The sequence below is a fragment of the Podarcis tiliguerta genome, assembly GCF_965153285.1.
Source record: "Podarcis tiliguerta genome assembly, chromosome: 2".
Taxonomy (NCBI): domain Eukaryota; kingdom Metazoa; phylum Chordata; class Lepidosauria; order Squamata; family Lacertidae; genus Podarcis; species Podarcis tiliguerta.
The window spans coordinates 6,987,249-7,011,865 of record NC_139535.1 but is presented as its reverse complement, the minus strand read 5'-3'; the positions used below and the strand labels follow the sequence as shown (position 1 = coordinate 7,011,865).

The 24,617-nt window shown below is 45.1% G+C and overlaps 1 protein-coding gene, 1 long non-coding RNA gene and 1 pseudogene across 3 annotated transcripts in view; all 3 read left to right on the top strand.

The window, feature by feature from the left end:
- The window catches only part of LOC310671218, a 497,424-nt gene that overhangs the window by 175,056 nt on the left and 297,751 nt on the right, over window positions 1-24,617 (top strand). The gene's annotated exons all lie outside the window — the stretch shown is intronic.
- Window positions 1-24,617, top strand: part of LOC310672813 (vomeronasal type-2 receptor 26-like) — a 140,264-nt pseudogene that overhangs the window by 59,540 nt on the left and 56,107 nt on the right. The window lies entirely within an intron of this gene.
- LOC310672815 (vomeronasal type-2 receptor 26-like) lies at window positions 6,636-12,070 on the top strand (the record flags this gene model as incomplete). The annotated part of the gene is made up of 4 exons (XM_083430471.1): window positions 6,636-6,665; window positions 7,268-7,489; window positions 8,869-8,995; window positions 11,086-12,070. 4 exons carry the CDS (start codon window positions 6,636-6,638, stop codon window positions 11,988-11,990), a joined length of 1,284 nt encoding a protein of 427 aa, XP_083286597.1. The 3' UTR covers window positions 11,991-12,070.

Below are 24,617 nucleotides of genomic sequence, written 5' to 3'. Positions count from 1 at the left end.
AATTAACCCGGTGGGCAAATTCCTACCCGGACCCATAAGGAACGGCAGCCACCATAGCCACAGCCAAGTCATTGACTATCAGCTTGAACCGAGGGAGGGTGGGCAGAGAAACCCAGTGAAGGAATGAACAGGCAGTGCCCCAGGTGTGGGCTGCTTAAATGGGCTTATGCCCCCCCACTGCCTATCAGGAAGGGCACTGGAGTTCTAGTTCCCTCATCTGGGCCCCAGGAAAGCCTCTGCTGTCTCACAACGCAGTTGCACCAAGAGGGTGAATGGACTTGCTGCTCTTCACTGTCCATCCCCTTAAAGTGTAACCAAATCCACTACAAAATTTAGCAATCTGATAGCCTTAAATATCTGATGGAAACCGTTGTAAATATCTTCCGGATTTCCTCTGTACTGAGCATTCAGTCTGATTATTTTTCTATTTGCTTTCTATTGAGCATTTGTACTGATTATTTGCATCCAACAACAAACCACAAGTAGGGAAGGTTTCAAAAGGTATGTTCCAAAGGAACCCTCCAATCTTATGACACTGCAAAGTAAAAATAGGAAACTATGAAAATGGGGAAACTACAGAAATGTCACCTTCATTTCATTTGCCCACCCCTGCTGCTTTTGCTAAGCTGAGCTCTGTCCATGGATGGGCTCATGTGGAAGGGAAAGGAGCTGAGTTTCCTCCTCCACCACCACCAGAATTTCTGTCAGGAAGCTGCAAATTGTAGTTCTGGAAACAGCTCTTTGATTTCAAGGGGGATATTGAAGGACCTTCAAAAATGAATGGTGGAGCAAGATCAGCCAGAGGGCTAATGCTATCAGACTTCTACTAAAGTTCAACCTGTATATAGAAATAAACAATTTATTCAAAAAAATGTTGCTTCAGGAACATTCATAGAATCATAGAATCATAGAATCATAGAATCATAGAGTTGGAAGAGACCACAAGGGCCATCGAGTCCAACCCCCTGCCAAGCAGGAAACACCACCAGAGCACTCCTGACATATGGTTGTCAAGCCTCTGCTTAAAGACCTCCAAAGAAGGAGACTCCACCACACTCCTTGGCAGCAAATTCCACTGTCGAACAGCTCTTACTGTCAGGAAGTTCTTCCTAATGTTTAGGTGGAATCTTCTTTCTTGTAGTTTGGATCCATTGCTCCGTGTCCGCTTCTCTGGAGCAGCAGAAAACAACCTTTCTCCCTCCTCCATGTGACATCCCTTCATATATTTGAACATGGCTATCATATCACCCCTTAACCTCCTCTTCTCCAGGCTAAACATGCCCAGCTCCCTTAGACGTTCCTCATAAGGCATCGTTTCCAGGCCTTTGACCATTTTGGTTGCCCTCCTCTGGACACGTTCCAGTTTGTCAGTGTCCTTCTTGAACTGTGGTGCCCAGAACTGGACACAGTACTCCAGGTGAGGTCTGACCAGAGCAGAATACAGTGGCACTATTACTTCCCTTGATCTAGATGCTATACTCCTATTGATGCAGCCCAGAATTGCATTGGCTTTTTTAGCTGCCGCGTCACACTGTTGGCTCATGTCAAGTTTGTGGTCAACCAAGACTCCTAGATCCTTTTCACATGTACTGCTCTCAAGCCAGGTGTCACCCATCTTGTATTTGTGCCTCTCATTTTTTTTGCCCAAGTGCAATACTTTACATTTCTCCCTGTTAAAATTCATCTTGTTTGTTTTGGCCCAGTTCTCTAATCTGTCAAGGTCGTTTTGAAGTGTGATCCTGTCCTCTGGGGTGTTAGCCACCCCTCCCAGTTTGGTGTCATCTGCAAATTTGATCAGGATGCCCTTGAGTCCATCATCCAAGTCGTTGATAAAGATGTTGAATAAGACCGGGCCCAAGACAGAACCCTGTGGCACCCCACTAGTCACTCTTCTCCAGGATGAAGAGGAACCATTGATGAGCACCCTTTGGGTCCGGTCAGTCAGCCAGTTACAAATCCACTGAGTGGTAGCATAGTCAAGACCGCATTTTACCAGCTTCTTTACAAGAATATCATGGGGCACCTTGTCAAATGCCTTGCATTCAGGAACTTCCTTTCAGTGAAGAAAACTTGGGCATATATTAAACAACTTTGAATGCTAAGAAGGACAAGGCTGCTGTGAAAGCACATCACTCAGGCAAAGACACGGCACAAGTGACTTTTCATTTTTGCTTTTTAAAACTTATTGTTTTTGTTTTATTAATCCATAAGTTATAGGGTGGGGGTAGTTGTGTCTAAAGCTTGGGTTAGTTGTGTTATGAACCATAGGATTTACAGCATAAACTGTTTTTATCACTGATTTCAAATCAAGTGAAGAGAGCCACACACTCAGAGGACCCCACAGAGCACATCAAGATCACAAGACATTGTGATTCAAATGAAGTCACTCAAATTCTCACCTTTAATTCATGAAGGGGGCAGGGAGAGAACAGTAAGTGCGACCTGTCACATAATGTGTAAATAAATCATATATCATCAGGACACTACATTCTTCGCTGTCCCTCATTCCAAGCAAACTGAACTATGCGTAAGTGTTTGGAACCCCTGGAATGTTGCATGAAACACTATTAACTGTCAAAACTTGTCACAAAAAGGCAGAACTGAATGTGATCTATTGGTAGAATGCTGGATAATGATTGTGTGCTATGTACATTTTTGCAGGAGAACAGGAACATGGTACTGGCTGTTCCTGTCCTTTTTGTTTGCCATTCGGCAGATCAACCAGAATCCCAGGCTCTTGCCCAACATCTCACTAGGTTACAGCATCCATGATAACTTTTATCATGGAAGGGTGACGTATGAAGCTTTGGCTGACCTGCTCTCTTCTGGGCAGGTGAATGTCCCAAACTTCAACTGTGGGGAACAGAATCAGCCGCTCGCTGTTCTTGAAGGGGCTGACTGTGACTCTCAAAACTCCATCCTGATTTCCACCATGTTGGGCATCTATAAAAACCCACAGGTAAGAATGGAGAGGGGTGTAGGCTGTTATCATACCACCTTTTCTTTCTTTCCTTCCATGTGTGTCAAATGCTGATTCTATGCATTTCACGCCCATTGTGCTGGTAGCCATGCTACTAGAAATTGGAGTAAGTGGAAACATTTTTTTTGTGAGCAAAACACTGGTATTTTGTTTATTAATTCAAAACATTTGCAACCCACCTTAGAATTAAAAAATGTTGTTGTGGTGTACAGCAAAAACAGTAACATTTCAATGATGCAAGATATACAAAAGAAAATCAGGGAAACAGTAGTACAATAACAAATTTAAAAAACTGCTTTAAAATATTTCTAGAGACAGAAACAGAGTCCAATGTTATGTGTCAAGGAAAGCCCAGGGGAAAATATTTATCTTCGCAATAAAATTATTTGTTATTCGTTTGATCCAAATATTGCAGCTTTGATCCAAAATAAAAACAATCTAACTATCTTCCTCTTCTTGCCAGGTCAATTATGCTTTTGTTTCCCGAGATCTGAATGACAAGAGGGAGTTTCCCTTTTTCTACAGGATGGTCCCCCAAGAAGATGCCCTGTACCCCGGAATTGTCAAGCTGCTCCTTCACTTCAACTGGACATTCATTGGTCTTCTGACTCAAGACACCGACAACGGAGAGAGATTCGTGAAGACCTTGACGCCTCTGCTTACAAAGAGTGGCATTTGCGTTGCATTCTCACAAGGCTTCATCCTAAAACTAAGCATTAACACATTGATATTCAGTATTTCTCAATTCATTGAGTGGGAACAAGTCAATGTATTTCTTTACTATGTAGAAAACATTTATTTAACAGCGGGGCTCAAAATTGTGAAAGAGTTGATCCATGTTTTTAAAAAATCCACTGCAGGAAAAGTCTTGATCACAACAGCGATGTGGGACATCTCCATAAACCTAAAATACAGTGGTTTAGATTACCAGCACATCCGAGGTATTTTTTCTTTTTTTATTGTGAAAAATAATTGGGTACAACCTGATGACTTTAATCACTTTTTCTTTGCTATCAAGAAGTTTTGGGAGGAAAGCTTCCATTGTTCCTATGTAAAGCATGCATTGTCAGTGAAAGGCCGGACGAGATGCAGAGAGAGAGAAGATCTGGAGATGCTTCCTCAAGACGATCTGGAAAGAATCCTCTCTTCAGACAGTCACAGGATTTACAACACAGTCCATGCTGTGGCACATTCCTTACATGCTGCCATATTCGTCCAGATCTAAGTGGAGGTTGATGGATAGTCTGGACGTTCAAAGGCTACAGCCATGGCAGGTATTTCCTTTTCCATCACAGACATCTCTGCCAAATATGACGGTCCAGAATTATCATATTGGAGAAGGTCTGAGAACTTGGGGAATGTAGTGGGTGAAATTTATCAAACTGCTTTTTGAAGTGCTCTGAATTGGATCCTCTTTGTGCCCCCCCATACACAAAAGTCCCTCAGAGGGCACTGCCCTTCTGGTTGTTGTTGTTGTTTAGTAGTGTCCGACTCTTTGTGACCCCCTGGACCAGAGCACGCCAGGCACTCCTGTCTTCCACTGCCTCCCGCAGTTTGGTCAAACTCATGCTGGTAGCTTCGAGAACACTGTCCAACCATCTCGCCCTCAGTCGTCCCCTTCTCCTTGTGCCCTCCATCTTTCCCAACATCAGGGAGGGTCTTTTCCAGGGAGTCTTCTATTCTCATGAGGTGGCCAAAGTATTGGAGCCTCAGCTTCAGGATCTGTCCTTCCAGTGAGCACTCAGGGCTGATTTCCTTCAGAATGGAGAGGTTTGATCTTCTTGCAGTCCATGGGGCTCTCAAGAGGCCCCTCTGGTAATGGACACCAATCCTTCCCCTTTGGCTGCAGTGTCCCATTTGGACAAGACCCCTAACCCCTAATGTGAGAATTCCCTTTGGCAAGAGAGATGGTGCTGCAGGCTCCCTCTCCACATATGGCAGCGGTTTTCAACCAGTGAGCTGTTGCTCCCTTGGGGGCCTTGGATGGTTGTCAGGGGAGCTGCGGGCAACACCAGCTTCCATCCCTCCCTCCTGCTTGCCTGTGAGTGGCGCTGCTTCCCCAGGCCAAGACCTGCCTGTTCCCCAAGGGAAAGTGGGTTGGCTTCCTGCACTGTGTGCCACTGCTTTCTTCATCTCCTTTTCCATCCTCCTCCTCTTCCTTCCCCAGTATGGTGTAGTGGTTAAGAGCAGTGGACTCGTAATCTGGTGAACCGGGTTCGCTTCCCCGCTCCTCCACATGCGGCTGCTGGGTGACGTTGGGCTAGTCACACTTCTCTGAAGTCTCTCAGCCCCACTCACCTCCCAGAGTGTTTGTTGTGGGGGAGGAAGGGAAAGGAGATTGTTAGCCGCTATGAGACTCCTTTGGGGAGTGATAAAGCGGGATATCAAATCCAAACTCCTCTTCTTCTTCCCCTCTCCCCTCTCCCCTTGCTCTCTTTCTCTCTTCCTTCCCTTCCTCCCTTCCCCCAGCAGGCAGTAGGAACCACAGTGGCAGCAGCCCAGATCCCAGGAGCCACAGCAGCCGTCAGCCCCCACTACCCTCCACAACTCCCGCCTGAAGAGCCACAATGCATCTTTCCATTTTCTTCAAGCATGCCCTGGAAGAACCAGCCCTACACCTGCCCTATTGCACCACTGCCCCCCCCCTTTCCTGGGCCACCTTGCAGACCCCAGCAACCCTCTTCCTCCCCATTATTAAGGAAGCAGAGCAGAAAACAAGCAGAGACTTCTGAGAGATGCTCCACTTTAGCAAACAGCTGCCTTGCACCTCCCACTTCCCCACATTCCCTCTGTGTCAGGCCCCTCCCTCAGTCTATGGGGAGCCCCTAGGGACCCTTTCTGTTTCTGCCTGGCTCTCTGCTCTGTGATATGCATCAGACACCTTGTTTTGGGACGGGGGGGGGGGCTGTCAGGCTGCCAGCAGAAAAGCTGTTGGGGGGATGGGACTCTGTGGCGAAGCTGCCATGTCTGATTCCTGTGCTCTGTGCTGGGACACCTGCTTGTTCCCCCCATTTCCTCATCCTCCAAGCTCCCAGTCTCCAGCACTTCAGAGCTCTTCCCCTCCTCAGGCTCCAAATCCTCTCCCTCTGTGCTATCCCTAGGGGGCCCTTGATCAGGTGGTTTCCCCCACACCTTCTCACCTAGTCAGTCCCTGATATGAGCCCCGCCTCCACCATGGAGGGGGCTGTACTGCTGCAGACAGGTCAAAGGGGGAAACAAGGTCCAGCTCTGAGGGCCTTCTGGCAGTTTCCTCACTGCAAGAAGCGAGGTTACAGGCAGAGGGCCTTCTTGGTAGTGGCGCCCCCCCTGTAGAACACCCTCCCATCAGATGTCAAGGAAATAAACAACAATCTGACTAAGAAGACATCTGAAGGCAGCCCTGTTTAGGGAAGCTTTTTATGTTTGATGTTTTATCACTTTTTTATTATTATGACTAATAATATTCTCTTGAGAGCCGCCCAAAGTGGCTGGGGAAACCCAGTCAGATGGGTGGGGTATAAATAATAAATTATTATTACAGTTATTATGTAGTTGGTCAAAGGAGTCGTGGACTCAGAAAGGTTGAAAACCTCTGGCTTGCGGCTTCTTCCTTTCTGACCTGGGTTCTATGTTGGAACCTACTGAGTTCTACTAAGCTCCAGCCTTTGTCCAAGCGATGGGGGCCTATATTATCTGGGTGTCTCGTGTACTTATCAGGATGTTGTTGGATATACATGGACACTTGTAATATTTTTGGTGTCCTTTCATTACTATCCTATTAATATTCATTAAACCAATCTTTTTATCATTAAGTTGAATGGGGAATACTCTCAAATCACTGGCAGCCTAAGCAAATATAAAGGTAAAGGTAAAGGGACCCTGACCATTAGGTCCAGTCGTGGCTGACTCTGGGGTTGCGGAACTCATCTCTCTTTATTGGCCAAGGGAGCTGGCATACAGCTTCTGGTTCATGTGGCCAGCATGACTAAGCCGCTTCTGGCAAACCAGAGCAGTGCACGGAAACGCCATTTACCTTCCCGCCAGAGAGGTACCTATTTATCTACTTGCAGTTGCGGGGATTTGAACCGCCGACCTTCTGACCGGCAAGTCCTAGGCTCTGTGGTTTAACCTACAGTACCACCCGCGTCCCTTGCAAATATACCCAGGCATAAATTTCATAGTAGCTCACACTCATAGCTACTTGAGTCTGCACCCAGATCAAAGTCAGAAGAGAGCCAGGAATTGAAAGTTGGATAGCCATTGTTGTTCTCCATATTCCAAACACTGCCCTTTTCTCTGCCATTCTAGCTCCACCCTTTCCTGGGAAATGCCCAGTTTTACAATTCTTCCATGGATGGAGTGTATTTGGATGAGAACGGGGAAGTGGGAGCCGACTGGGACATCGTGAACTGGGTGCTGTTTCCCAATTGGACCAACCTTAGAGTGAGATTTGGGAGCATCAAGAGACAGGGATCCTCAGACCTAAAGTGCACCATTGATGCAGATGTGTTGCCCAAAAGGCTCAACAAGGTGGGAGATACCGTCTATTGCATTTTATCTAATCTCTAATCATGGCCTCCTGCTTCGTGTGGGGCTGCCTTCAAATGCCTGTCAACATCAGCTGTGAACATTTTAACAACCTAGCATGGAATCTCTGTCAAGCTGTGCATATGTAGGAGTCAACTGTTCTGGAGTGCAATTTCCAGGGGGTTGCTTATTGTAGTAATTAGATGAGGTGGCCAAGGTTTTCCCCAGCCATTACCATATTTAAATTGTCATGAACCCACATGCACTCACATGCATTCATACTCGCACTAAAGAGAGCTTTAGCCTGTCAGCATCAACATTCAATATTTTGACAGTCTGGGACACACTAAAGAGAGGATTAGGGTCTTTCACTGGAGTCCTGACATGGGCTTGTTATGAATACGTGTCCACCTTTATCCTAAAGCCCACAAGAAGTTCTTGCAGCAAAGGAATAAACAAAGTTGGGTTTATTATATGGAACAGAAGTGAGAGATATTCACTTCTGTCCACATATGTGGATATTTTTGAATGATTCAGGCAGCAAAATTACACTTTAAGCAGGCAGCAACTCACAGAAAAGATAAACACCTTGATCTAAATGGCAACAGAAATACCGAGTGATTTTGAAAAAAGCCTGTAGGAAAGTGAGCTTGCCAATTTCCTCACAGAAACCCACACTATAGAGCAAGGAACAATGGAACTGGAAGAGTATAACTGTCCTCAAGCATCTGTATGTTGGTCCTTGAGAATCCTGCATAAGTTCTGTTGGAAATTGCAGTGCCATCTGACTACTAACAGAGCCAACTGCCTACTGGGAAATTTGGCATTTTTAATAGTATTCTTCTTCATAGAGAAGGGAAAGGGCTTTGAAGTGAAGAAGTCCTGCGTATTTCTCACCTTGCCCACCCTAGTGATAAGATAACTAAAACTGGGCATCCTGTTTGGGTTCCATCCTGGTGTGCATGAAAGACTGTGATAGTGAGCCATTTCCCACATTTCTGCCTCAATCCCACTTGGCTGCCCTGACACTGTACAGCCCGGCTGCTTCACTTCACACCAGCTGCAGCTTCCAGATTTTCTTCATGACTAGCCCCACAATAGTAGAACCTGCAGGTTAGCAGAGCATGGATAACTGAGAGCAGCCTAATCCTAACCAGGAACATCCTTGGCTAGTTAACCGGCCAAAGCTAGAAATGCACATTCAGTACCAATTGGGCCACCTGGACCTCCAACAACTACGCAATTGTTATGGTCTTTTCCGCCTTATGCTTAGTTGCAAGGTCCACGTGAGAATCCTGGGCCTTCCCAAGCCTCTGTCTCATTTCCATAGGGGGCGGCGGAAATAGAGGGCTAACACAATTTCTTTGTTGCTTGCTGCTTAGACCTTGCCTCCTTCCAAGTGTGTGGAAAGTTGCAGCCCTGGATTGGTCAAACGTGTTCAGGAAGGAATGCCACTCTGCTGCTATGATTGCGTTCCCTGTGCAGAAGGGACCATCTCCACTCAGGAAGGTGGGTAATGCCAGCAGAAAGGGCTGCCCTTGAGGAAGAGGAAATCGCTTCATTCCAATATACAGGGGAATACAGTGGTACCCCGCAAGACGAATGCCTCAGAAGACGGAAAACTCACAAGACGAAAGGGTTTTTCATTTTCTGAGGTGCTTCGCAAGACGGACTTTCCTAAGGGCTTGCTTCGCTAGATGAAACGGCCCTGCCTCTCGTGTCATGGCGATGGTCACTGCACGCATGCACTCTCACTTCCCCGCTCCTCCGGCTCCCTCCCACCTTCCGGCTGACAGTTAGTGCCTCGCGCCGCTGCCCACCCCCCTCGCGCGCTCCCCTCAGAGAGCCGTTGCCGCCAGCGCCTCTCTCTCCCTGGAGTCGCGCTCCTGAGCCCTGCTGCCCTCCAGCAGCCGCAACGTGCGGGTGAGTCTGAGGTACCGGCTCCGGCAGCTGTCCTGCTTCTCCCCACTCCTCCCCGCCGTTGTCAGTGTTTAAATGCAGTGGTGCTTCGCAAGACAAAAAAACTTGCATAACGAAAAAACTCGCGGAACGAATTAATTTCGTCTTGCGAGGCACCACTGTATTTAGAACTGATGATAACTCCAATACAGATTGGAGAAGTGGGCCCACATTCACAAAATAAATTTCAATGGGGGGGGGGGATATAAAGTTCTGGACTTTGGCATGAATAACCAGCTGTAAGATGGGGAACACCTGGCTTGCCATTAGTACACGGGAAAAGCATCTAGGGGTTTTAGTAGATCACTAGCTTAACAGGAGTCAACAGTGTGATGCATAAGCAAAAAAAGCTCATGTTTTTCTAGGCTGCATCAGCAGAAGTCTTGTGTCCCCTCCCCCCCCCATCATCTCTTTGACCGAATGAAACCGCCTCTCAATCCAAACCTTTTAAATCCTGGTAGCTGAGTTTATTTTTGCAGCTTCTTATCTCATCATCTCTAGCACATGCCTGTAGGGTAAAGGTACCCCTGCCCATACGGGCCAGTCTTGACAGACTCTAGGGTTGTGCGCCCATCTCACTCAAGAGGCCAGGGGCCAGCGCTGTCCGGAGACACTTCCGGGTCACGTGGCCAGCGTGACATCGCTGCTCTGGCGAGCCAGAGCCGCACATGGAAACGGCGTTTACCTTCCCGCTAGTAAGCGGTCCCTATTTATCTACTTGCACCCGGGAGTGCTTTCGAACTGCTAGGTTGGCAGGCCCTGGGACCGAACAACGGGAGCGCACCCCGCCACGGGGATTCGAACCGCCAAACTTTCGATTGGCAAGCCCTAGGCGCTGAGGCGTTTACCCACAGCGCCACCCGCGTCCCTCATGCCTGTAGTTTACTCCAATTAAAAAAGCCAATCAGCAGGATAACCTGTGCTTCCAGGGACAGGATCGGGGGGTCACAGCAGCCAGCTTGCTCCATAAACCCAGTGCCTTTGCCTGTCCTTGCATTCCATGGGGAAGCAAGTACCAGACTGCCAGGCAAACTGTGGGTGAGAGCCAGGTTCCTCTTCCAACCGAAGAGGAATGCAGAAAATGCAATTCAGCCATCATTCTCTGATTATCTCCATTTGTCTTTCTCTGTGGTGTTGGGAGAGACATCCGTCCCCTGGCGCACAAGAAACAGGAAGCCTGTTATAGCCATCTTCAAATATCTAAAGGGCTGTCACATTGCTTTCTCCTGTTCCAGTGGGTAGGACCCGAACCAATGTCTTCAAGTTACAAGAAAGGAGATTCTGACTAAAGATCAGGAAAAACTCCCTCTGAAAATGATGGCCTCTCCTTCCTTGGAGGTTATTAAGCAGATGTTGGATGGCCTCTGCCCTGGATGCTTTAGTTAAGATTCCTGCATTGCAAGGGGGTGGATTAGATGACCCTTAGGCCATGCTCCCCCCATTGTTTTCCCCACCAATGAAAGGCATACCTGTTGCCTCAAGTGGTCCATTATCATTGACATTATTAATATTGATTCCTGATATACAATTATTTTTATTGGATATATTTATATGTTCTTCTAGTGGGAACTGCTGTGGTATCACTGTCTGCAAAGGCAGTACAGAGGATATAGGGTTGATCTTATGCTTGTTCTTTCCAGATGCTGAACATTGCACCAGGTGTCCGGAAGATCAACATCCAAACAAGGCCAGAGATCAATGTCTCCCCAAGACTATCACCTTCCTGGCTTATGAAGAATATTTGGGGGTTCTCCTGGCTTCTTTGACCATCGTTTTATACCTAACTTCAGGCTTTGTGTTAGGAATCTTCATTAAGTATAATGAAACTCCCATAGTAAAAGCCAATAACAGGGACCTCTCTTATATCCTCCTTGTTTCCCTCTTGCTTTGCTTATTGTCCTCCTTCCTTTTTATTGGCAGGCCAAGGAAAGGGACCTGCCTTCTCCGACAAATGGCCTTCAGCATCATCTTTTCAGTTGCCATCTCTTCTGTGTTGGCAAAAACCATCACTGTGGTGCTGGCCTTCCTGGCCACAAAACCAGGAAACAGGGTGAAGAGATGGCTGGGGAAGAGTCTGGCCAACTCCATTGTCATTTCCTGTTCCAGTATCCAAGTTGCCATCTGCAGCATCTGGCTGGGAATCTCTCCTCCCTTCCCAGAGTCTGACATGCATTCCCAGCCCAGAGAGACCATCCTACAATGCAATGAAGGGTCTATTGCCATGTTTTATGGTGCCCTTGGCTACATGGGCTTCCTGGCCTCCATCTGCTTCACAGTGGCTTTCCTAGCTAGGAAGCTGCCTGGGGCCTTCAATGAAGCCAAGCTGATCACCTTCAGCATGCTGGTCTTCTGCAGTGTTTGGGTCTCCTTTGTGCCCTCCTACCTGAGCACCAAGGGGAAATACATGGTAGCCGTGCAGATCTTCTCTATCTTGGCCTCCAGTGCTGGGCTTCTGGGCTGCATCTTCTTTCCCAAGTGCTACATAATTGTACTCAGGCCTGATCTGAACACAAAGGAGCATCTGACAACAAAAGCTGGTTCTTAAATTACTCATTTTCGACAACTGTTGTCCAGCACGGCAATGATGAAAAAGACATACTTGACTTGGAAATGTAGCTTCTTAGATTTTAACGTTTATGGCTCCATTTCTTATGGTTACGTTTCAAACCTTTAAGAAGTGTCTAAATGTTTACCTTTTATTTTTAATTGTGATATATTAACTTGGAAATTTGAGTGTCTTCCTCTTAAAATTCATACTCTTTGGCAGCTCCTGCATTTCAAAATATTGCTTTATTAGGAAAATTGATTAGGACTGCTAAAACAAATAGAGTAAAAAAGTGGAATTCAGTAGTGAAATCTTTTGATTCAAGAACAGTTAACAGAGGGCACTGATACATTATTTACACATATATAGATATATAGACCACAATGGGAGGATTCTTAGGAGTGGTGAATAAACATGGTAGAAATAATTTATTCCTTATTGCAAAGAGCCATTTAAAACATGTTAAACTTTGAGGTATGGATTGCTCCTCGTTGTAGACAGAATTAATATCTGTATTTTCCTTCACAAATATTATGTTAAAAATACTGAGAAAATTGTGCCCTAATATATCTGTTGCTCTTCAAGGTGCCTCAAGACTTGAGAAATGCGAGAATGTTATGGATATTAGGAAAGGATATATTGATTAAATATTATCCTTCCTTCACTCATGCTAGTGAGTGTTGTAGGAAAGCAGATTCCGCTCAATATAGCAGGAAGCTAGTTTGCAGATTCATTTGAATCCCTTCAGTTAAGTAATCCAATCTTGCCCTGATGGATTATTCCTGGTGTCTCATTTTATCCCTCTTAAAAGAATAAAGACACACGAGTCTTTCCTTAAAAGTAACAAGATTACTCACTTTCAGTTTAGTTTGATCCCTGAAAGGCAGGCTTTAGCTAGTAGTTACATAACAAACTGTGAGTTCCTCTCATATGGAGATTGAGCTCATGTGATGCTGGCTGAGAGCCAGCAGACAGCAAAAATACATTAATGTAACAAAATGGCTGCAGGAGAGCAGCATGGCAGCGAGAGAGAGACAAAATGGCTGTAGGTTCTGGATGAGCGTCTGACCTGTGGTTGCAGGACTGCATCAGCTTCCTCATCCTCCTCCAACGGAGGAGTAAAATATAGCAAAAATACATTAAGAGAACAAAATGGCTGCAGGAGAGCAGCATGGCAGCAGGAGACAGACAAAATGGCTGCATGGTTTGGCTCATGGAGTCAGTCAGGGCCACGCCCATCTCCCAGGTCACATGCAGGGGGAGGATGCACCAGACCAGTGGAACAGGAGGTTTTACTGACTGGAGTAACATCTCCCTGCCTGCGCCCACTCTAGGGAAACAAGGAATGTTGTGTTTGACTGCTCCAATGGATTACATCCCACAAGAAAGAGTGCTAGGTTTCCCCCCTTCATTTCTGTTGGGAACTATGTCAGCAAGCTTTGAGGCAGAAGAAAGGAAGATTATTTTTACCAGAGAGGGTGGGGACAAGGTCACACTATCCTGGACACCCTCCTGCAAGGGGATCAAAAGATATGCTCATGTGGACTCCCAGTGGAGGATGGCAAACTGGAAAGAGTCCATTGCTAGCTCATCTGCCAGCATGGATAATTATTTGGTGATAAAACTTGGTCAGAATATCTGCTAGGGTCAATGAGAGATTTATAGGCAAGCCTAAGAAGTTCTGAAGAGATACTCTCCCATCATTATCAAGAGGAGTTTAAACCTCCAGAGACATTGGGGGGGGGGGCTTTGTTCAGAACATGGAGTTACAGCAGCTCATACACCGAATAATTGGTCAGAACTGTTAAAATAAACACAAACAAACACACTTTTAATCTAGCGGGGGACTTGAATTGTGACGGGTGGGAAAAGGTTGCACTGTCCAAGGGCTCCTCCTGCAAGTGGGTCAAGAAAGATGCTCATTTGATTAGCCCCATTGTGACCCAAGGAAATGTCTTTGTAAAGCTTGCTAAGAAAATCTTCCAAATACATGGAGAAAATGTCACCCTTTACTATGAACATCATAGAAAGGTAGCTGACATGTCCCTCATTCCAGGACTAATCAAGAACCCCGATATTGTGTTGGCAGGTCTACTTACTATATAACCAAAGTGGCCTTTTTGCTACACCTCCTTCTGAAATGAATGATACTTCCTACCGGTTTTTCCAGTTCTCCAGAACCACCCAAGGCTTACGTTTCTGCTGCTATGCCTCTGGGGCATGGAACTCCAAATGGATAGATTGGCACCATGTACAACGCCACCAACGTAAAGGTTGGCTGGGAAATTATACACATTGCACCGATAGATTTTGGTTGTGGGGTTCCTTCAATACCACCTATCAAGGAAACACCACATCTTCAGATCTGTATACATACTTTCCCCAATATACAGTCAATTTCACCAGACAGGGATCCATCTGTTCTGGATGGATGATCAAGGATCCAAATTAATGGTTCTTGTATAATGGACTTGCTACCAACTACCTCCCGGTAACTATCAGTGTGTGGGAATCGGAGCCTTCACTTTCCCTGTGACTGTAGAGACTTATCCTCCTTTTGCCTCTAGAAGCAGGAGATGGAGAGAAGTCCAGGGGGAACAGTGCAGTGAGGAAATCTATCTGACCCGTTTCATAGGTGCTGTTGGTGGAGGTTTTGTTAGTGTGCTAACGCTAAATATATTTCCAGGAGTTGTTTCTGAACAAAATCGTGAAGCTCTTTTTGCCTTAACATGTAGGCTGGAGAAAACCATCAACGCCACAACCTATATACTCAGGCAGTTACAATCTGAAATTGAGGATTTATATCAGATAACCGCTGCTAACAGGCTAGCACTGGACTATCTCCTTGCCAAGTCAGGAGGTTTCTGTAAGATAATCTCAGACGGCAAATGTAAGGTGAAGTTTCTGACCTTAATAGCACTATTGAGGATGAATTGCAAAAGTTACAGGCCCTTAGATATGACAACCAACCAAGTCAAAATCCCTGGGAGTGGATGTGGTCTTGGGTCCCAGGAGTTGGGTGGTTACATAGTCTTTTGACCACCATTGCAGTAGGAAGGTTAATACTGTTGATGATTCTGTGTATTACTCCTTGTTGCATATCTCTGATCAGAGGAATGGTGGCTCGAAGCATTAAGAGTCTCACTGATACCCACAGAATGGCCATATATCGAGCCTTACCCCCCAATCCAGAAGAAGAACATGAAGAACATGATTATGCTAGATTAATTCACGAGACTCCTCCTGAAGAGATTCCCCTGGAAGAGACAGTTGTCTATACTGGAGTTCAACATGAGGGTCAAGCTGGAGAAACAAATGCTTGAATTGTTTTTAAGCTTGAAAGGGGGAAATGTGACAAGGCCATACAGGTATACCATTGTGCCTTATATGCTGTAATGTATCTTCACAGTGCCTAACGCTAGATGCTAGAAGTGCCTAACCTCTAGGAAACAAATGCTGTGTCTCTCTGTGTCTTGTTGCTGTGTTTGCAGAAAACAGAAATATATTTAGCTGCGTTTGCAATCACATTCCTCCGATCACCATGACCGGACAAAGGAGGATGTCTGAAGTTGGGTACTTTCCATATTACGCAGATGTCTGATAACAAAATGGGGGGTGGCTTTGCCTGCCAAAAGGGGATTTTTTTCCACTTGCTTACAGATAACAAGGTATAAGCAATGACTCAGCTATACAGCTGCAAGTACAACGTTTTAAGTGTGTTTTAAGTGCATTATTATATATATGGGACGCGGGTGGCACTGTGGTCTAAACCACAGAGCCTAGGGCTTGCCGATCAGAAGGTCGGTGGTTCAAATCCCCACAACGGGGTGAGCTCCCATTGCTCTGTCCCTGCTCCTGCCAACCTAGCAGTTCGAAAGCATGTCAAAGTGCAAGTAGATAAATAGGTACCGCTCCAGCGGGAAGGTAAACGGCGTTTCTGTGAGCTGCTCTGGTTTGCCAGAAGCGGCTTAGTCATGCTGGCCACATGACCCGGAAGCTGTCAGCCAATAAAGCAAGATGAGTGCCGCAACCCCAGAGTCGGTCACGACTGGACCTTATGGTCAGCGGTCCCTTTACCTTTACCTTTACACAGTGGTACCTAAGGTTACAGACACTTCAGGTTACAGATGCTTCAGGTTACAGACTCCGCTAACCCAGAAATAGTACCTCGGGTTAAGAACTTTGCTTCAGGATGAGAACAGAAATCATGCAGCGGCAGGCCCCATTAGCTAAAGTGGTGCTTCAGGTTAAGAACAGTTTCACGTTAAGAACAGACCTCCAGAACGAATTAAGGTCTTAACCCGAGGTACCACCGTATATATATTTAACTGCAGTTGTGTTGCGTTTCATCGTGATATGATACCCCTGAAATGAATGGGTAAGTACATTTTCACTTGTAGGCACCAATTCCAATTTGCACCAGTTAACAGAGTATTGTGATATTTAACCAAAGACATATATCACCATAAACTGTAAAATGAGGTTTAGAAACAATCAGAAGAATATCATCTGCATATGAATTCAATTTATATTCAACTGAATTGCGGATCTCCCTATGTTGTCTAATAGGAGAAGCAAACATGAAAAAGCAAGGGTGAAATCAGACATGCTTGTCTAGTTCCTCTAAGTTGGGGGGCTCCAACTTCTTTGTTTCCTCCCCGAATCCAAGTGTAGGACAGACGGAGTTTTTGCAAACATGTTTTTCTCCAGCCTGCACCTGTGCTTGGAGCCACGTAAAGAGTTCAGGGCATTTCAGAGGCCATGCTTATTCCCTTTATAATTATCAAAATCATAGAGGGGTTTTTCTTTCATCTTCTTCTCAACAAAGCTCCAGAGATTTGTCCAAAGATCACCTTTGAGTCCACTCAGGGAGACATCTGAATTGTCAACAACATAAGGTAATTAAGATATATCATCAGAGCAGAAAGGAATTGGTGCATAAAGGCCTTCTGTATCACTGACGATTTGGGTTCAGATTTAGGACAGGCGAGTTGCAATACTAGGGTGCAAGACTGACCTCTATTCCTTCTAGGTGTGAAGCCTTGGTTGGATTCCATCCACATTATCTAATTATCTTCTAGTTCAGAGGAGCAGTGACAGGAAAGGAAGGTGTTCCAAGCAGGCACAGAATGGTACTGCTTCTCCTGCTCTTCATGCCTCATGCAGACAGTGGAGTGAAGGCAAAATGCCCCTTGACTTTGGAGAGAGACTGGATTGAGCCATTCAGTTATTACAGGCCAGGAGACCACATCATTAGTGGAGTCTTCTCTGCCACATTTGCTGTATTAAATCCATGGCACTTCAATGAGTCTCCCTCTACCAGCTTTATCATGTAAGTCCATTTATGGCAATTTGGTTATTGCTGCTTCATTCAATATTTATCTTTATTCATCATCCTTTTGGAGCTGTGGTGTATCTGTGTACATTAGACCTTCCAGGCTGTGAAGCTTAGGCTATAAATTTTTAATTCTTCGTTTTTTTTCTTTTTTAATGTTTGCACTTCTTTTTAAAAACAAATCAATAAAAATAATTATAAAAATAAAAGGCTTGGGGGAGGCCAGGGAGAGAAAGAGAGCAATAGATGTTCCGTGGCATTTTATGAGCCTTTAAAAACCTTTTGTCTCTTATTGTTATTTGAAAGTCTGTGCACGTCTAATTCCATGAGGAAAAAATCCCTCTATTTTAGTTTTGTTTTCCAAGGGATATTGGGTATTGATTGAACAAGGCTTTCCCACCAATCAGGCATCATCAAGTGGAGATTGGCTGAAAACTTCTGAATCTGGATCAGTGTTAGAATCATAGAATCATAGAGTTGGCAGAGACCACAAGGGCCATCGAGTCCAACCCCCTGCCAAGCAGGAAACACCATCAGAGCACTCCTGACATATGGTTGTCAAGCCTCTGCTTAAAGACCTCCAAAGAAGGAGACTCCACCACACTCCTTGGCAGCAAATTCCACTGTCAAACAGCTCTTACTGTCAGGAAGTTCTTCCTAATGTTTAGGTGGAATCTTCTTTCTTGTAGTTTGGATCCATTGCTCCGTGTCCGCTTCTCTGGAGCAGCAGAAAACAACCTTTCTCCCTCCTCTATATGACATCCTTTTATATATTTGAACATGGCTATCATATCACCCCTTAACCTCCTCTTCTCCAGGCTAAACATGCCCAGCTCCCTTAGCCGTTCCTCATAAGGCATCGTTTCCAGGCCTTTGACCATTTTGGTTGCCCTCCTCTGGACACGTTCCAGTTTGTCAGTGTCCTTCTTGAACTGTGGTGCCCAGAACTGGACACAGTACTCCAGGTGAGGTCTGACCAGAGCAGAATACAGTGGCACTATTACTTCCCTTGATCTAGATGCTATACTCCTATTGATGCAGCCCAGAATTGCATTGGCTTTTTTAGCTGCCGCGTCACACTGTTGGCTCATGTCAAGTTTGTGGTCAACCAAGACTCCTAGATCCTTTTCACATGTAAGGCTCTCAAGCCAGGTGTCACCCAACTTGTATTTGTGCCTCTCATTTTTTTTGCCCAAGTGCAATACTTTACATTTCTCCCTGTTAAAATTCATGATTTAGCATGATTAAATTCTAGAAATTGAATCCAGGACTTTATATTATCCTTAGAAGCTTGTCCAAAATAAGAAAGAGTTGGAAGTGATATACTCACTAAATGCTGGAGGATATGATGTGATATGTACATTTTTTTCAGCAAAGGAAGAACAAGGTACTGGCTGCCCCTGTCTTTCTTCTATGCCATTCACGAGATTAACCAGAATCCCAGGCTCCTGCCCAACATCACGCTGGGCTACAATAGCTATAATAACTTTTTTCATGGAAGGATAACGTATGAAGCTTTGGTAGACCTGGTCTCTTCTAGACAGGCGAATGTTCCAAACTATAACTGCGGAGAACAGAATAACTTGATTGCTGTTCTTGAAGGGGCTGACTCTGACTCTGAGAACTCCATCCAGATTTCAAGCATGTTGGGCATCTATAAAATGCCACAGGTAGGAATGGAGATGGTGGGATCATCTAACTGAGCTTCTCAGGCATGAAAGTGTTGGGTAGTGTCAACTCAGAATGAAGAAGACATAGGAGGTCAAGGGATTGAAGAAAGGAGATAAGGAATGGTCAGATGAATTGCTGTGCTCTTGTTGATACAACCTGTCTTTCCTCCCTTCCCATTGTGTCAAATGCTGATTTTTCTCTCTGTGTGTTTGTATGCCTGTTCATATAAATTGGGAAGGAAGGAACTTCCCTCGTACTAGTGGCCATGCCACTAAAAATGGGATAAAGTCGAAAAGATTTCCCTGAGTGAAACTGTGATGTTTTGTTTTTCAACTGAAAACATTTATAACGCATTTGATAAATAATTTTTTTTTTAGCATTCCACAACATAAAACTGTAACAAAATTGTTGAAACAAATGTACAGTATAATACCAGTAAATTAGAAATATAAAAGCGTATTTTAAAAGATGAAAACAGGAACTGAGGGAATTCATAAAGATAAAAATGGGGTCCAGTCTTATGTGCCAAAGAAAATCTGGGCAAAAGAACAATGCGTCTTTACAAGGCAGATATATGTTATTTAGGGTAAGAAATATTTCGGCTTTCACCCAAACATTGCAAGCCAACAGTTCTTCTTTTCTTGCCAGGTCAGCCATGCTTTTGGCTCCCATGTTCTGAATGACAAGAGGCAGTTCCCCTTTTTCTATCGGATGGTCCCCAAAGAAGAGGCCGTTTACCCAGCGATTGTCAAGCTGCTCCATCACTTCAGGTGGACGTTCATTGGTCTCATTGCTCCAGACACTGACAATGGAGTGAAGTTCATGAAGAAATTGACACCTTTGCTCGTAGAGAGTGGCATTTGTGTTGCTGTCTCACTAATCATTCCACAAATTAATACAATCCATGGGATGGTCAAGGTTCCTCCATTAAAAAAGTGGGCACAAGTCCATATATTTCTTTGTTATGTAGAATCTACTTATTTCTTGGTGGGAATAAAACTTACAGAAAAAATATTTGACATGCTGGTCAAACCCACTGCAGGGAAAGTCTTCATCACAACATCTATGCGGGATTTGAGTGCAGACTTAATTGAGTTAATCAACAGTGGTTTTGATTTCCAGCACTTTCACAGTATTCTTTCTTTCTCTATTGGGGCAAATAAATGGACAAAATATGGCAATTTTGATGCCTTTTTCTTTGCAATCAAGCAGTTTTGGGAGGAAGCTTTTACTTGTTCCTATACAGAGCATACATTGTCAGTGAAAAGCTGGAGAAGATGCCGAGAAAGAGAGGAACTGGAGATGCTGCCCCAAGACCATCTGGAAAGACTCTTATCTCTAAACAGCTACAGGATTTACAACACTGTTCAAGCTGTGGCCCGTTCCTTAAATGCTGCATATTCCTCCAGATCTAAGTGGAGGTTGAAGGACAGTCTGGAAGTTCAAAGGCTACAGCCATGGCAGGTATTACTTTCCCATCACTGACATCTCAGCCAAACATGACAATCAATTGTACAATTCCTGAATGGTTGTCTTGGAGAACTTGGGGAATGTAGTGGGGAGGGAATATTTTGCAAACCCGTTTGTGTAGTGTCCTGAATTGGATCCTTTCTATCCCCCATCAGACGACAGTCTCTCTGGGAACAGTTCCCACCACTGGCTAAACCTCTTCTTTGCCTTGAAGTGGCCCATTTGACCCCCGCCCCCTCCATAAGAATTCCCTGGGGCAGGGAAAAGGGCATTGCACAGGCTCTCTCCCCCAAAGCCTTCTTCTCTCCTGTTAGGGAGATACTTTGGCACCTACTGAGCTCCACTGAGCTCTATCCTTTGTCCAAAGATTGTGCGTGTTGATGGAGCCTGTATTAAGTGTCTGAGTGACTCATGTTCTCATTATGATAAGAGTTTGAGATATATGGACATTCATCATATTTCTGGCGTATTTATATTCTGATTCCATTAATACACAATGAGCTAAATTTTCCATTTCATATAGAATCTTGAATATTTTAATAGGGAGCAGATAATACCTGCTCTTTTGGTGCCAGGCTGGAGTAACAATGCAGCTCAGAACACAGAGGCAGTCAATTGTTAACTATTTATTCAAGAAAACCGGCATACAACTTAGCAACCCTTCCCATTTGGTCTGGCCCCTATAGAGCAGTTGCCAGAACTGAAGGGACCTGCCTTTTGCCGTTTCTAAGGCACCTCTGGTCTCTGTTCTGCCCTTTTCATTATCCTGCACGTTCTTGGAGACCAGGGAGGAGGGCAGCTTGTTTCAGCAGGAGAGAAAGAGTCCTTGGATTCTCCAGCAGCCTCTTACCCCTCTCCTCTGCTTCAGCCTCACAGTCTGAACTGCTCCCCGTCACTGACTCTCCCTGCTCACTAAATCCTGTTGCCCCTTCAGCATCTAGCCCCTTATCCCAATCTTCTTCCTCTGACTTCTCCTCAGTCTCCCACCACCAATCCCCTGGCTCTGAGCCTTCCTCCCATGGGGATTCCCTTGAGGGTTCGCTTCCTGGTGCTTCCCACAATTCCTCAAACTGCTCAATCAGTCCCTGACACTCTGTAGCCAATCCCAAATGAGAGCAGATCCAAGCATGAAATGTGCAGAGTTGAATAGTCAGTGTTGTTTCCCCTATTCTATATGCAGCCCTTTTCTTTGCCATTCTAGCTCCACTCTTTCCTGGGAGACGCCCAGTTTTACAATTCTTCAATGGACGGAGTGTATTTGGATGAGAATGGGGAACTGGCAGCTGACTTGGACATTGTGAACTGGATGGTGTTTCCAAATCGGTCCCTCCTTAGAGAGAGGATTGGGAGCATCAATAGACAGAAATCCCTAGACCTAAAGTGCACCATGGACCAGAATGCCACAGTGTGCCCCAAATGGCTCAACAAGGTGGGGGAAATAATTTGTTTTATTAGATTTCCCATCCAATAAGTTCAAATCATGTTTTGTGTCACACTGCCTTCAAATGCCTCCGGCATTCCTTGAAAATCTAACTCTGTATATGCATGAATCAGCTGCTTTGGGAGTGAAATTTCAAGGTGGGTGTTTTAGTAACTAGATGATGTGGTTTCCCCCTTCCCCATCATATTTAAACCATTTAAAACTTAAAATATGTAGGAGAGTGTGGCTTTTAGCAGCCTCAGTGCTGGCAATATTTCCTGAAATGCTCCTGTAAATCCATGTTCTATGCTGCAGTTTCTAGAAAAGTGTGCAATAGATTTGTCTGCCAGAAGAGATGGACTCCTAACTTGAACCCTTCGAGGAAATTTAACCACCCCTCAACTTTTGCAGTTAGTTCCTTCCCCAACATGTGGCGCCTAGCACCCCTTAAAAAGAACCCAAGCATTATTTTCTGAATATGGTTTACCTGCGCTCCTGTATGTCTGCGGCTGTAATGCTGTGATGCTAAAAGGTTTTGTGACGCTTCCCGCTTGATCAAATATGCTTGTGCAAATACGTTTTTTTAAAAACTGAAACTTACAATGAAATATAAAGTACTGGAAAAGAGGTGATGGGAAAACCTACTGGATGGCAGACTTGAGAGCTGTGGTTCTCAATCAAGCCCACATTGATACTTTGGCCAAACCAACAGAAGGTTCCACTTGGATAACTATGGACCTCAAATGAAAAACGTTTAGCTACCTCTGATTAATACAGTGATCATGACACGTTATCAAGTACAAGTCTGTGCTTTAACAAACCAAACTGAAACACAGCTGAGCAACAGGGGAAGGAAAGTGGAAGAATCTTGGGTTTTGATCAAATAGGGAAACATTCTCAGGAGAGGTTTTGCTGCAATCAAGCAGTATATAAATGTGGTCAAAGATAATTAATCAAGTAATACATTGTTATCATTCTTAAATCATCAGCCTTAACACGTTTTCCTTGATGCCCCTTTATGCTCAGCCCCTGCCTACTTCCAGGTGTGTGGAAAGTTGCCAGCCTGGATTCTTCAAGGTAGTTCAGGAAGGAATGCTGCTCTGCTGCTATGACTGCGTTCCCTGTGCGGAAGGAACGATGGCCACTCAGGAAGGTGGGTGACACCAGCAGAAAGACCTGCCCTTGGGGAAGAGGACAGAGGACCTTTCTGTTGTCCAGGGTGTATTAAAGGGGAGTTCTAGAACTGATGCACTGCTACAACACAACTGGGCATCTTCCCCATTGGGTGTTCATACATGCTGTATTGACAGGATCAATGACAATTGGAAGCTGACACAGAGTAGGAGAAAATCCTGAGATGTGGGAATTTGACAGTACTTTGACGGTTAGTCAAACTTGACACAAAAGGCACCATGAACTCTGGGATGATTATCAGACACAAATGTTTCATACAGTTGAGTCCAACAAGGTCCCTTTTGAGTGTCATATTAGAAGCTTTTGGCCTCAGGACCCTTATCCTAACATTGACACCCTTTCAGGAAAGGCGTCACGGTGGCTTAGAATTATTTTATTCCTGTCAAAAATATTATTGAGGGCCTCCTGCATTGTGATTCCCTTAGTATGTGGAATCCACTCCCCAGTGTTTGTACCAGTGTTTCTCCCTGGTTATATGTAGTGATTTTTATTGAAAATAGTTATGTTTTCTTTTAGTGGAGACCACTTTGGTATTACTTTTTGTTAAAGAAAAGCAGTACAGAAGGCAATAAAGTTGATATTCCTTGTGTTCATTCCAGATGCAGAGCGTTGCACCAGGTGTCCAGAAGATCAGCATCCAAACAAGGACAGAGATCAATGTTTCTACAAGATCATCACCTTCCTGGCTTATGAAGAACCGTTAGGGATCTTCCTAGCTTCCTTTGCCCTGTTCTTATCCTTAACAACGTGTGTTGTGCTAGTAATATTCATTATATTCCGAGAAACTCCCATAGTCAAAGCCAACAACCGGAACCTCTCCTATATCCTCCTCATCTCCCTCCTGCTTTCCTTTCTGTCCTCCTTGCTCTTCATTGGAAGGCCAAGGAAAGTGACATGTCTTCTCCAAAAAATGGCCTTCAGCATCATCTTTTCAGTAGGCATCTCTTCTTTGTTGGCAAAAACCATCACTGTGGTGCTGGCCTTCCTGGCAACAAAGCCAGGAAACAGGGTGAAGAGATGGCTGGGAAAGAGTCTGACCAACTCCATTATCATTGCCTGTTCCAGTGTCCAAGTTGTCATCTGCACCATCTGGCTGGGGACCTCCCCACCATTCCCAGAGTCCGACGTGCATTCCCATTCCAGAGAGGTCATCCTGCAATGCAATGAAGGATCTGTTGCCATGTTTTATGGTGTCCTTGGCTACATGGGCTTCCTGGCCTCCATCTGCTTCACAGTGGCTTTTCTGGCCAGGAAGCTGCCTGGGGCCTTCAATGAAGCCAAGCTGATCACCTTCAGCATGCTGGTCTTCTGCAGCGTATGGGTCTCCTTTGTGCCCACTTACCTGAGCACAAAGGGGAAATACATGGTAGCCGTGCAGGTCTTCTCTATCTTGGCTTCCAGTGCTGGGCTTCTGGGCTGCGTCTTCATTCCCAAATGCTACATTATTATACTGAGGCCAGATCTGAACCTGAGAGAGCATCTGACAAGAAAAAACCTAAACAGGACATTTGATTCTTAGCTGTAAGGCTCTCACAGA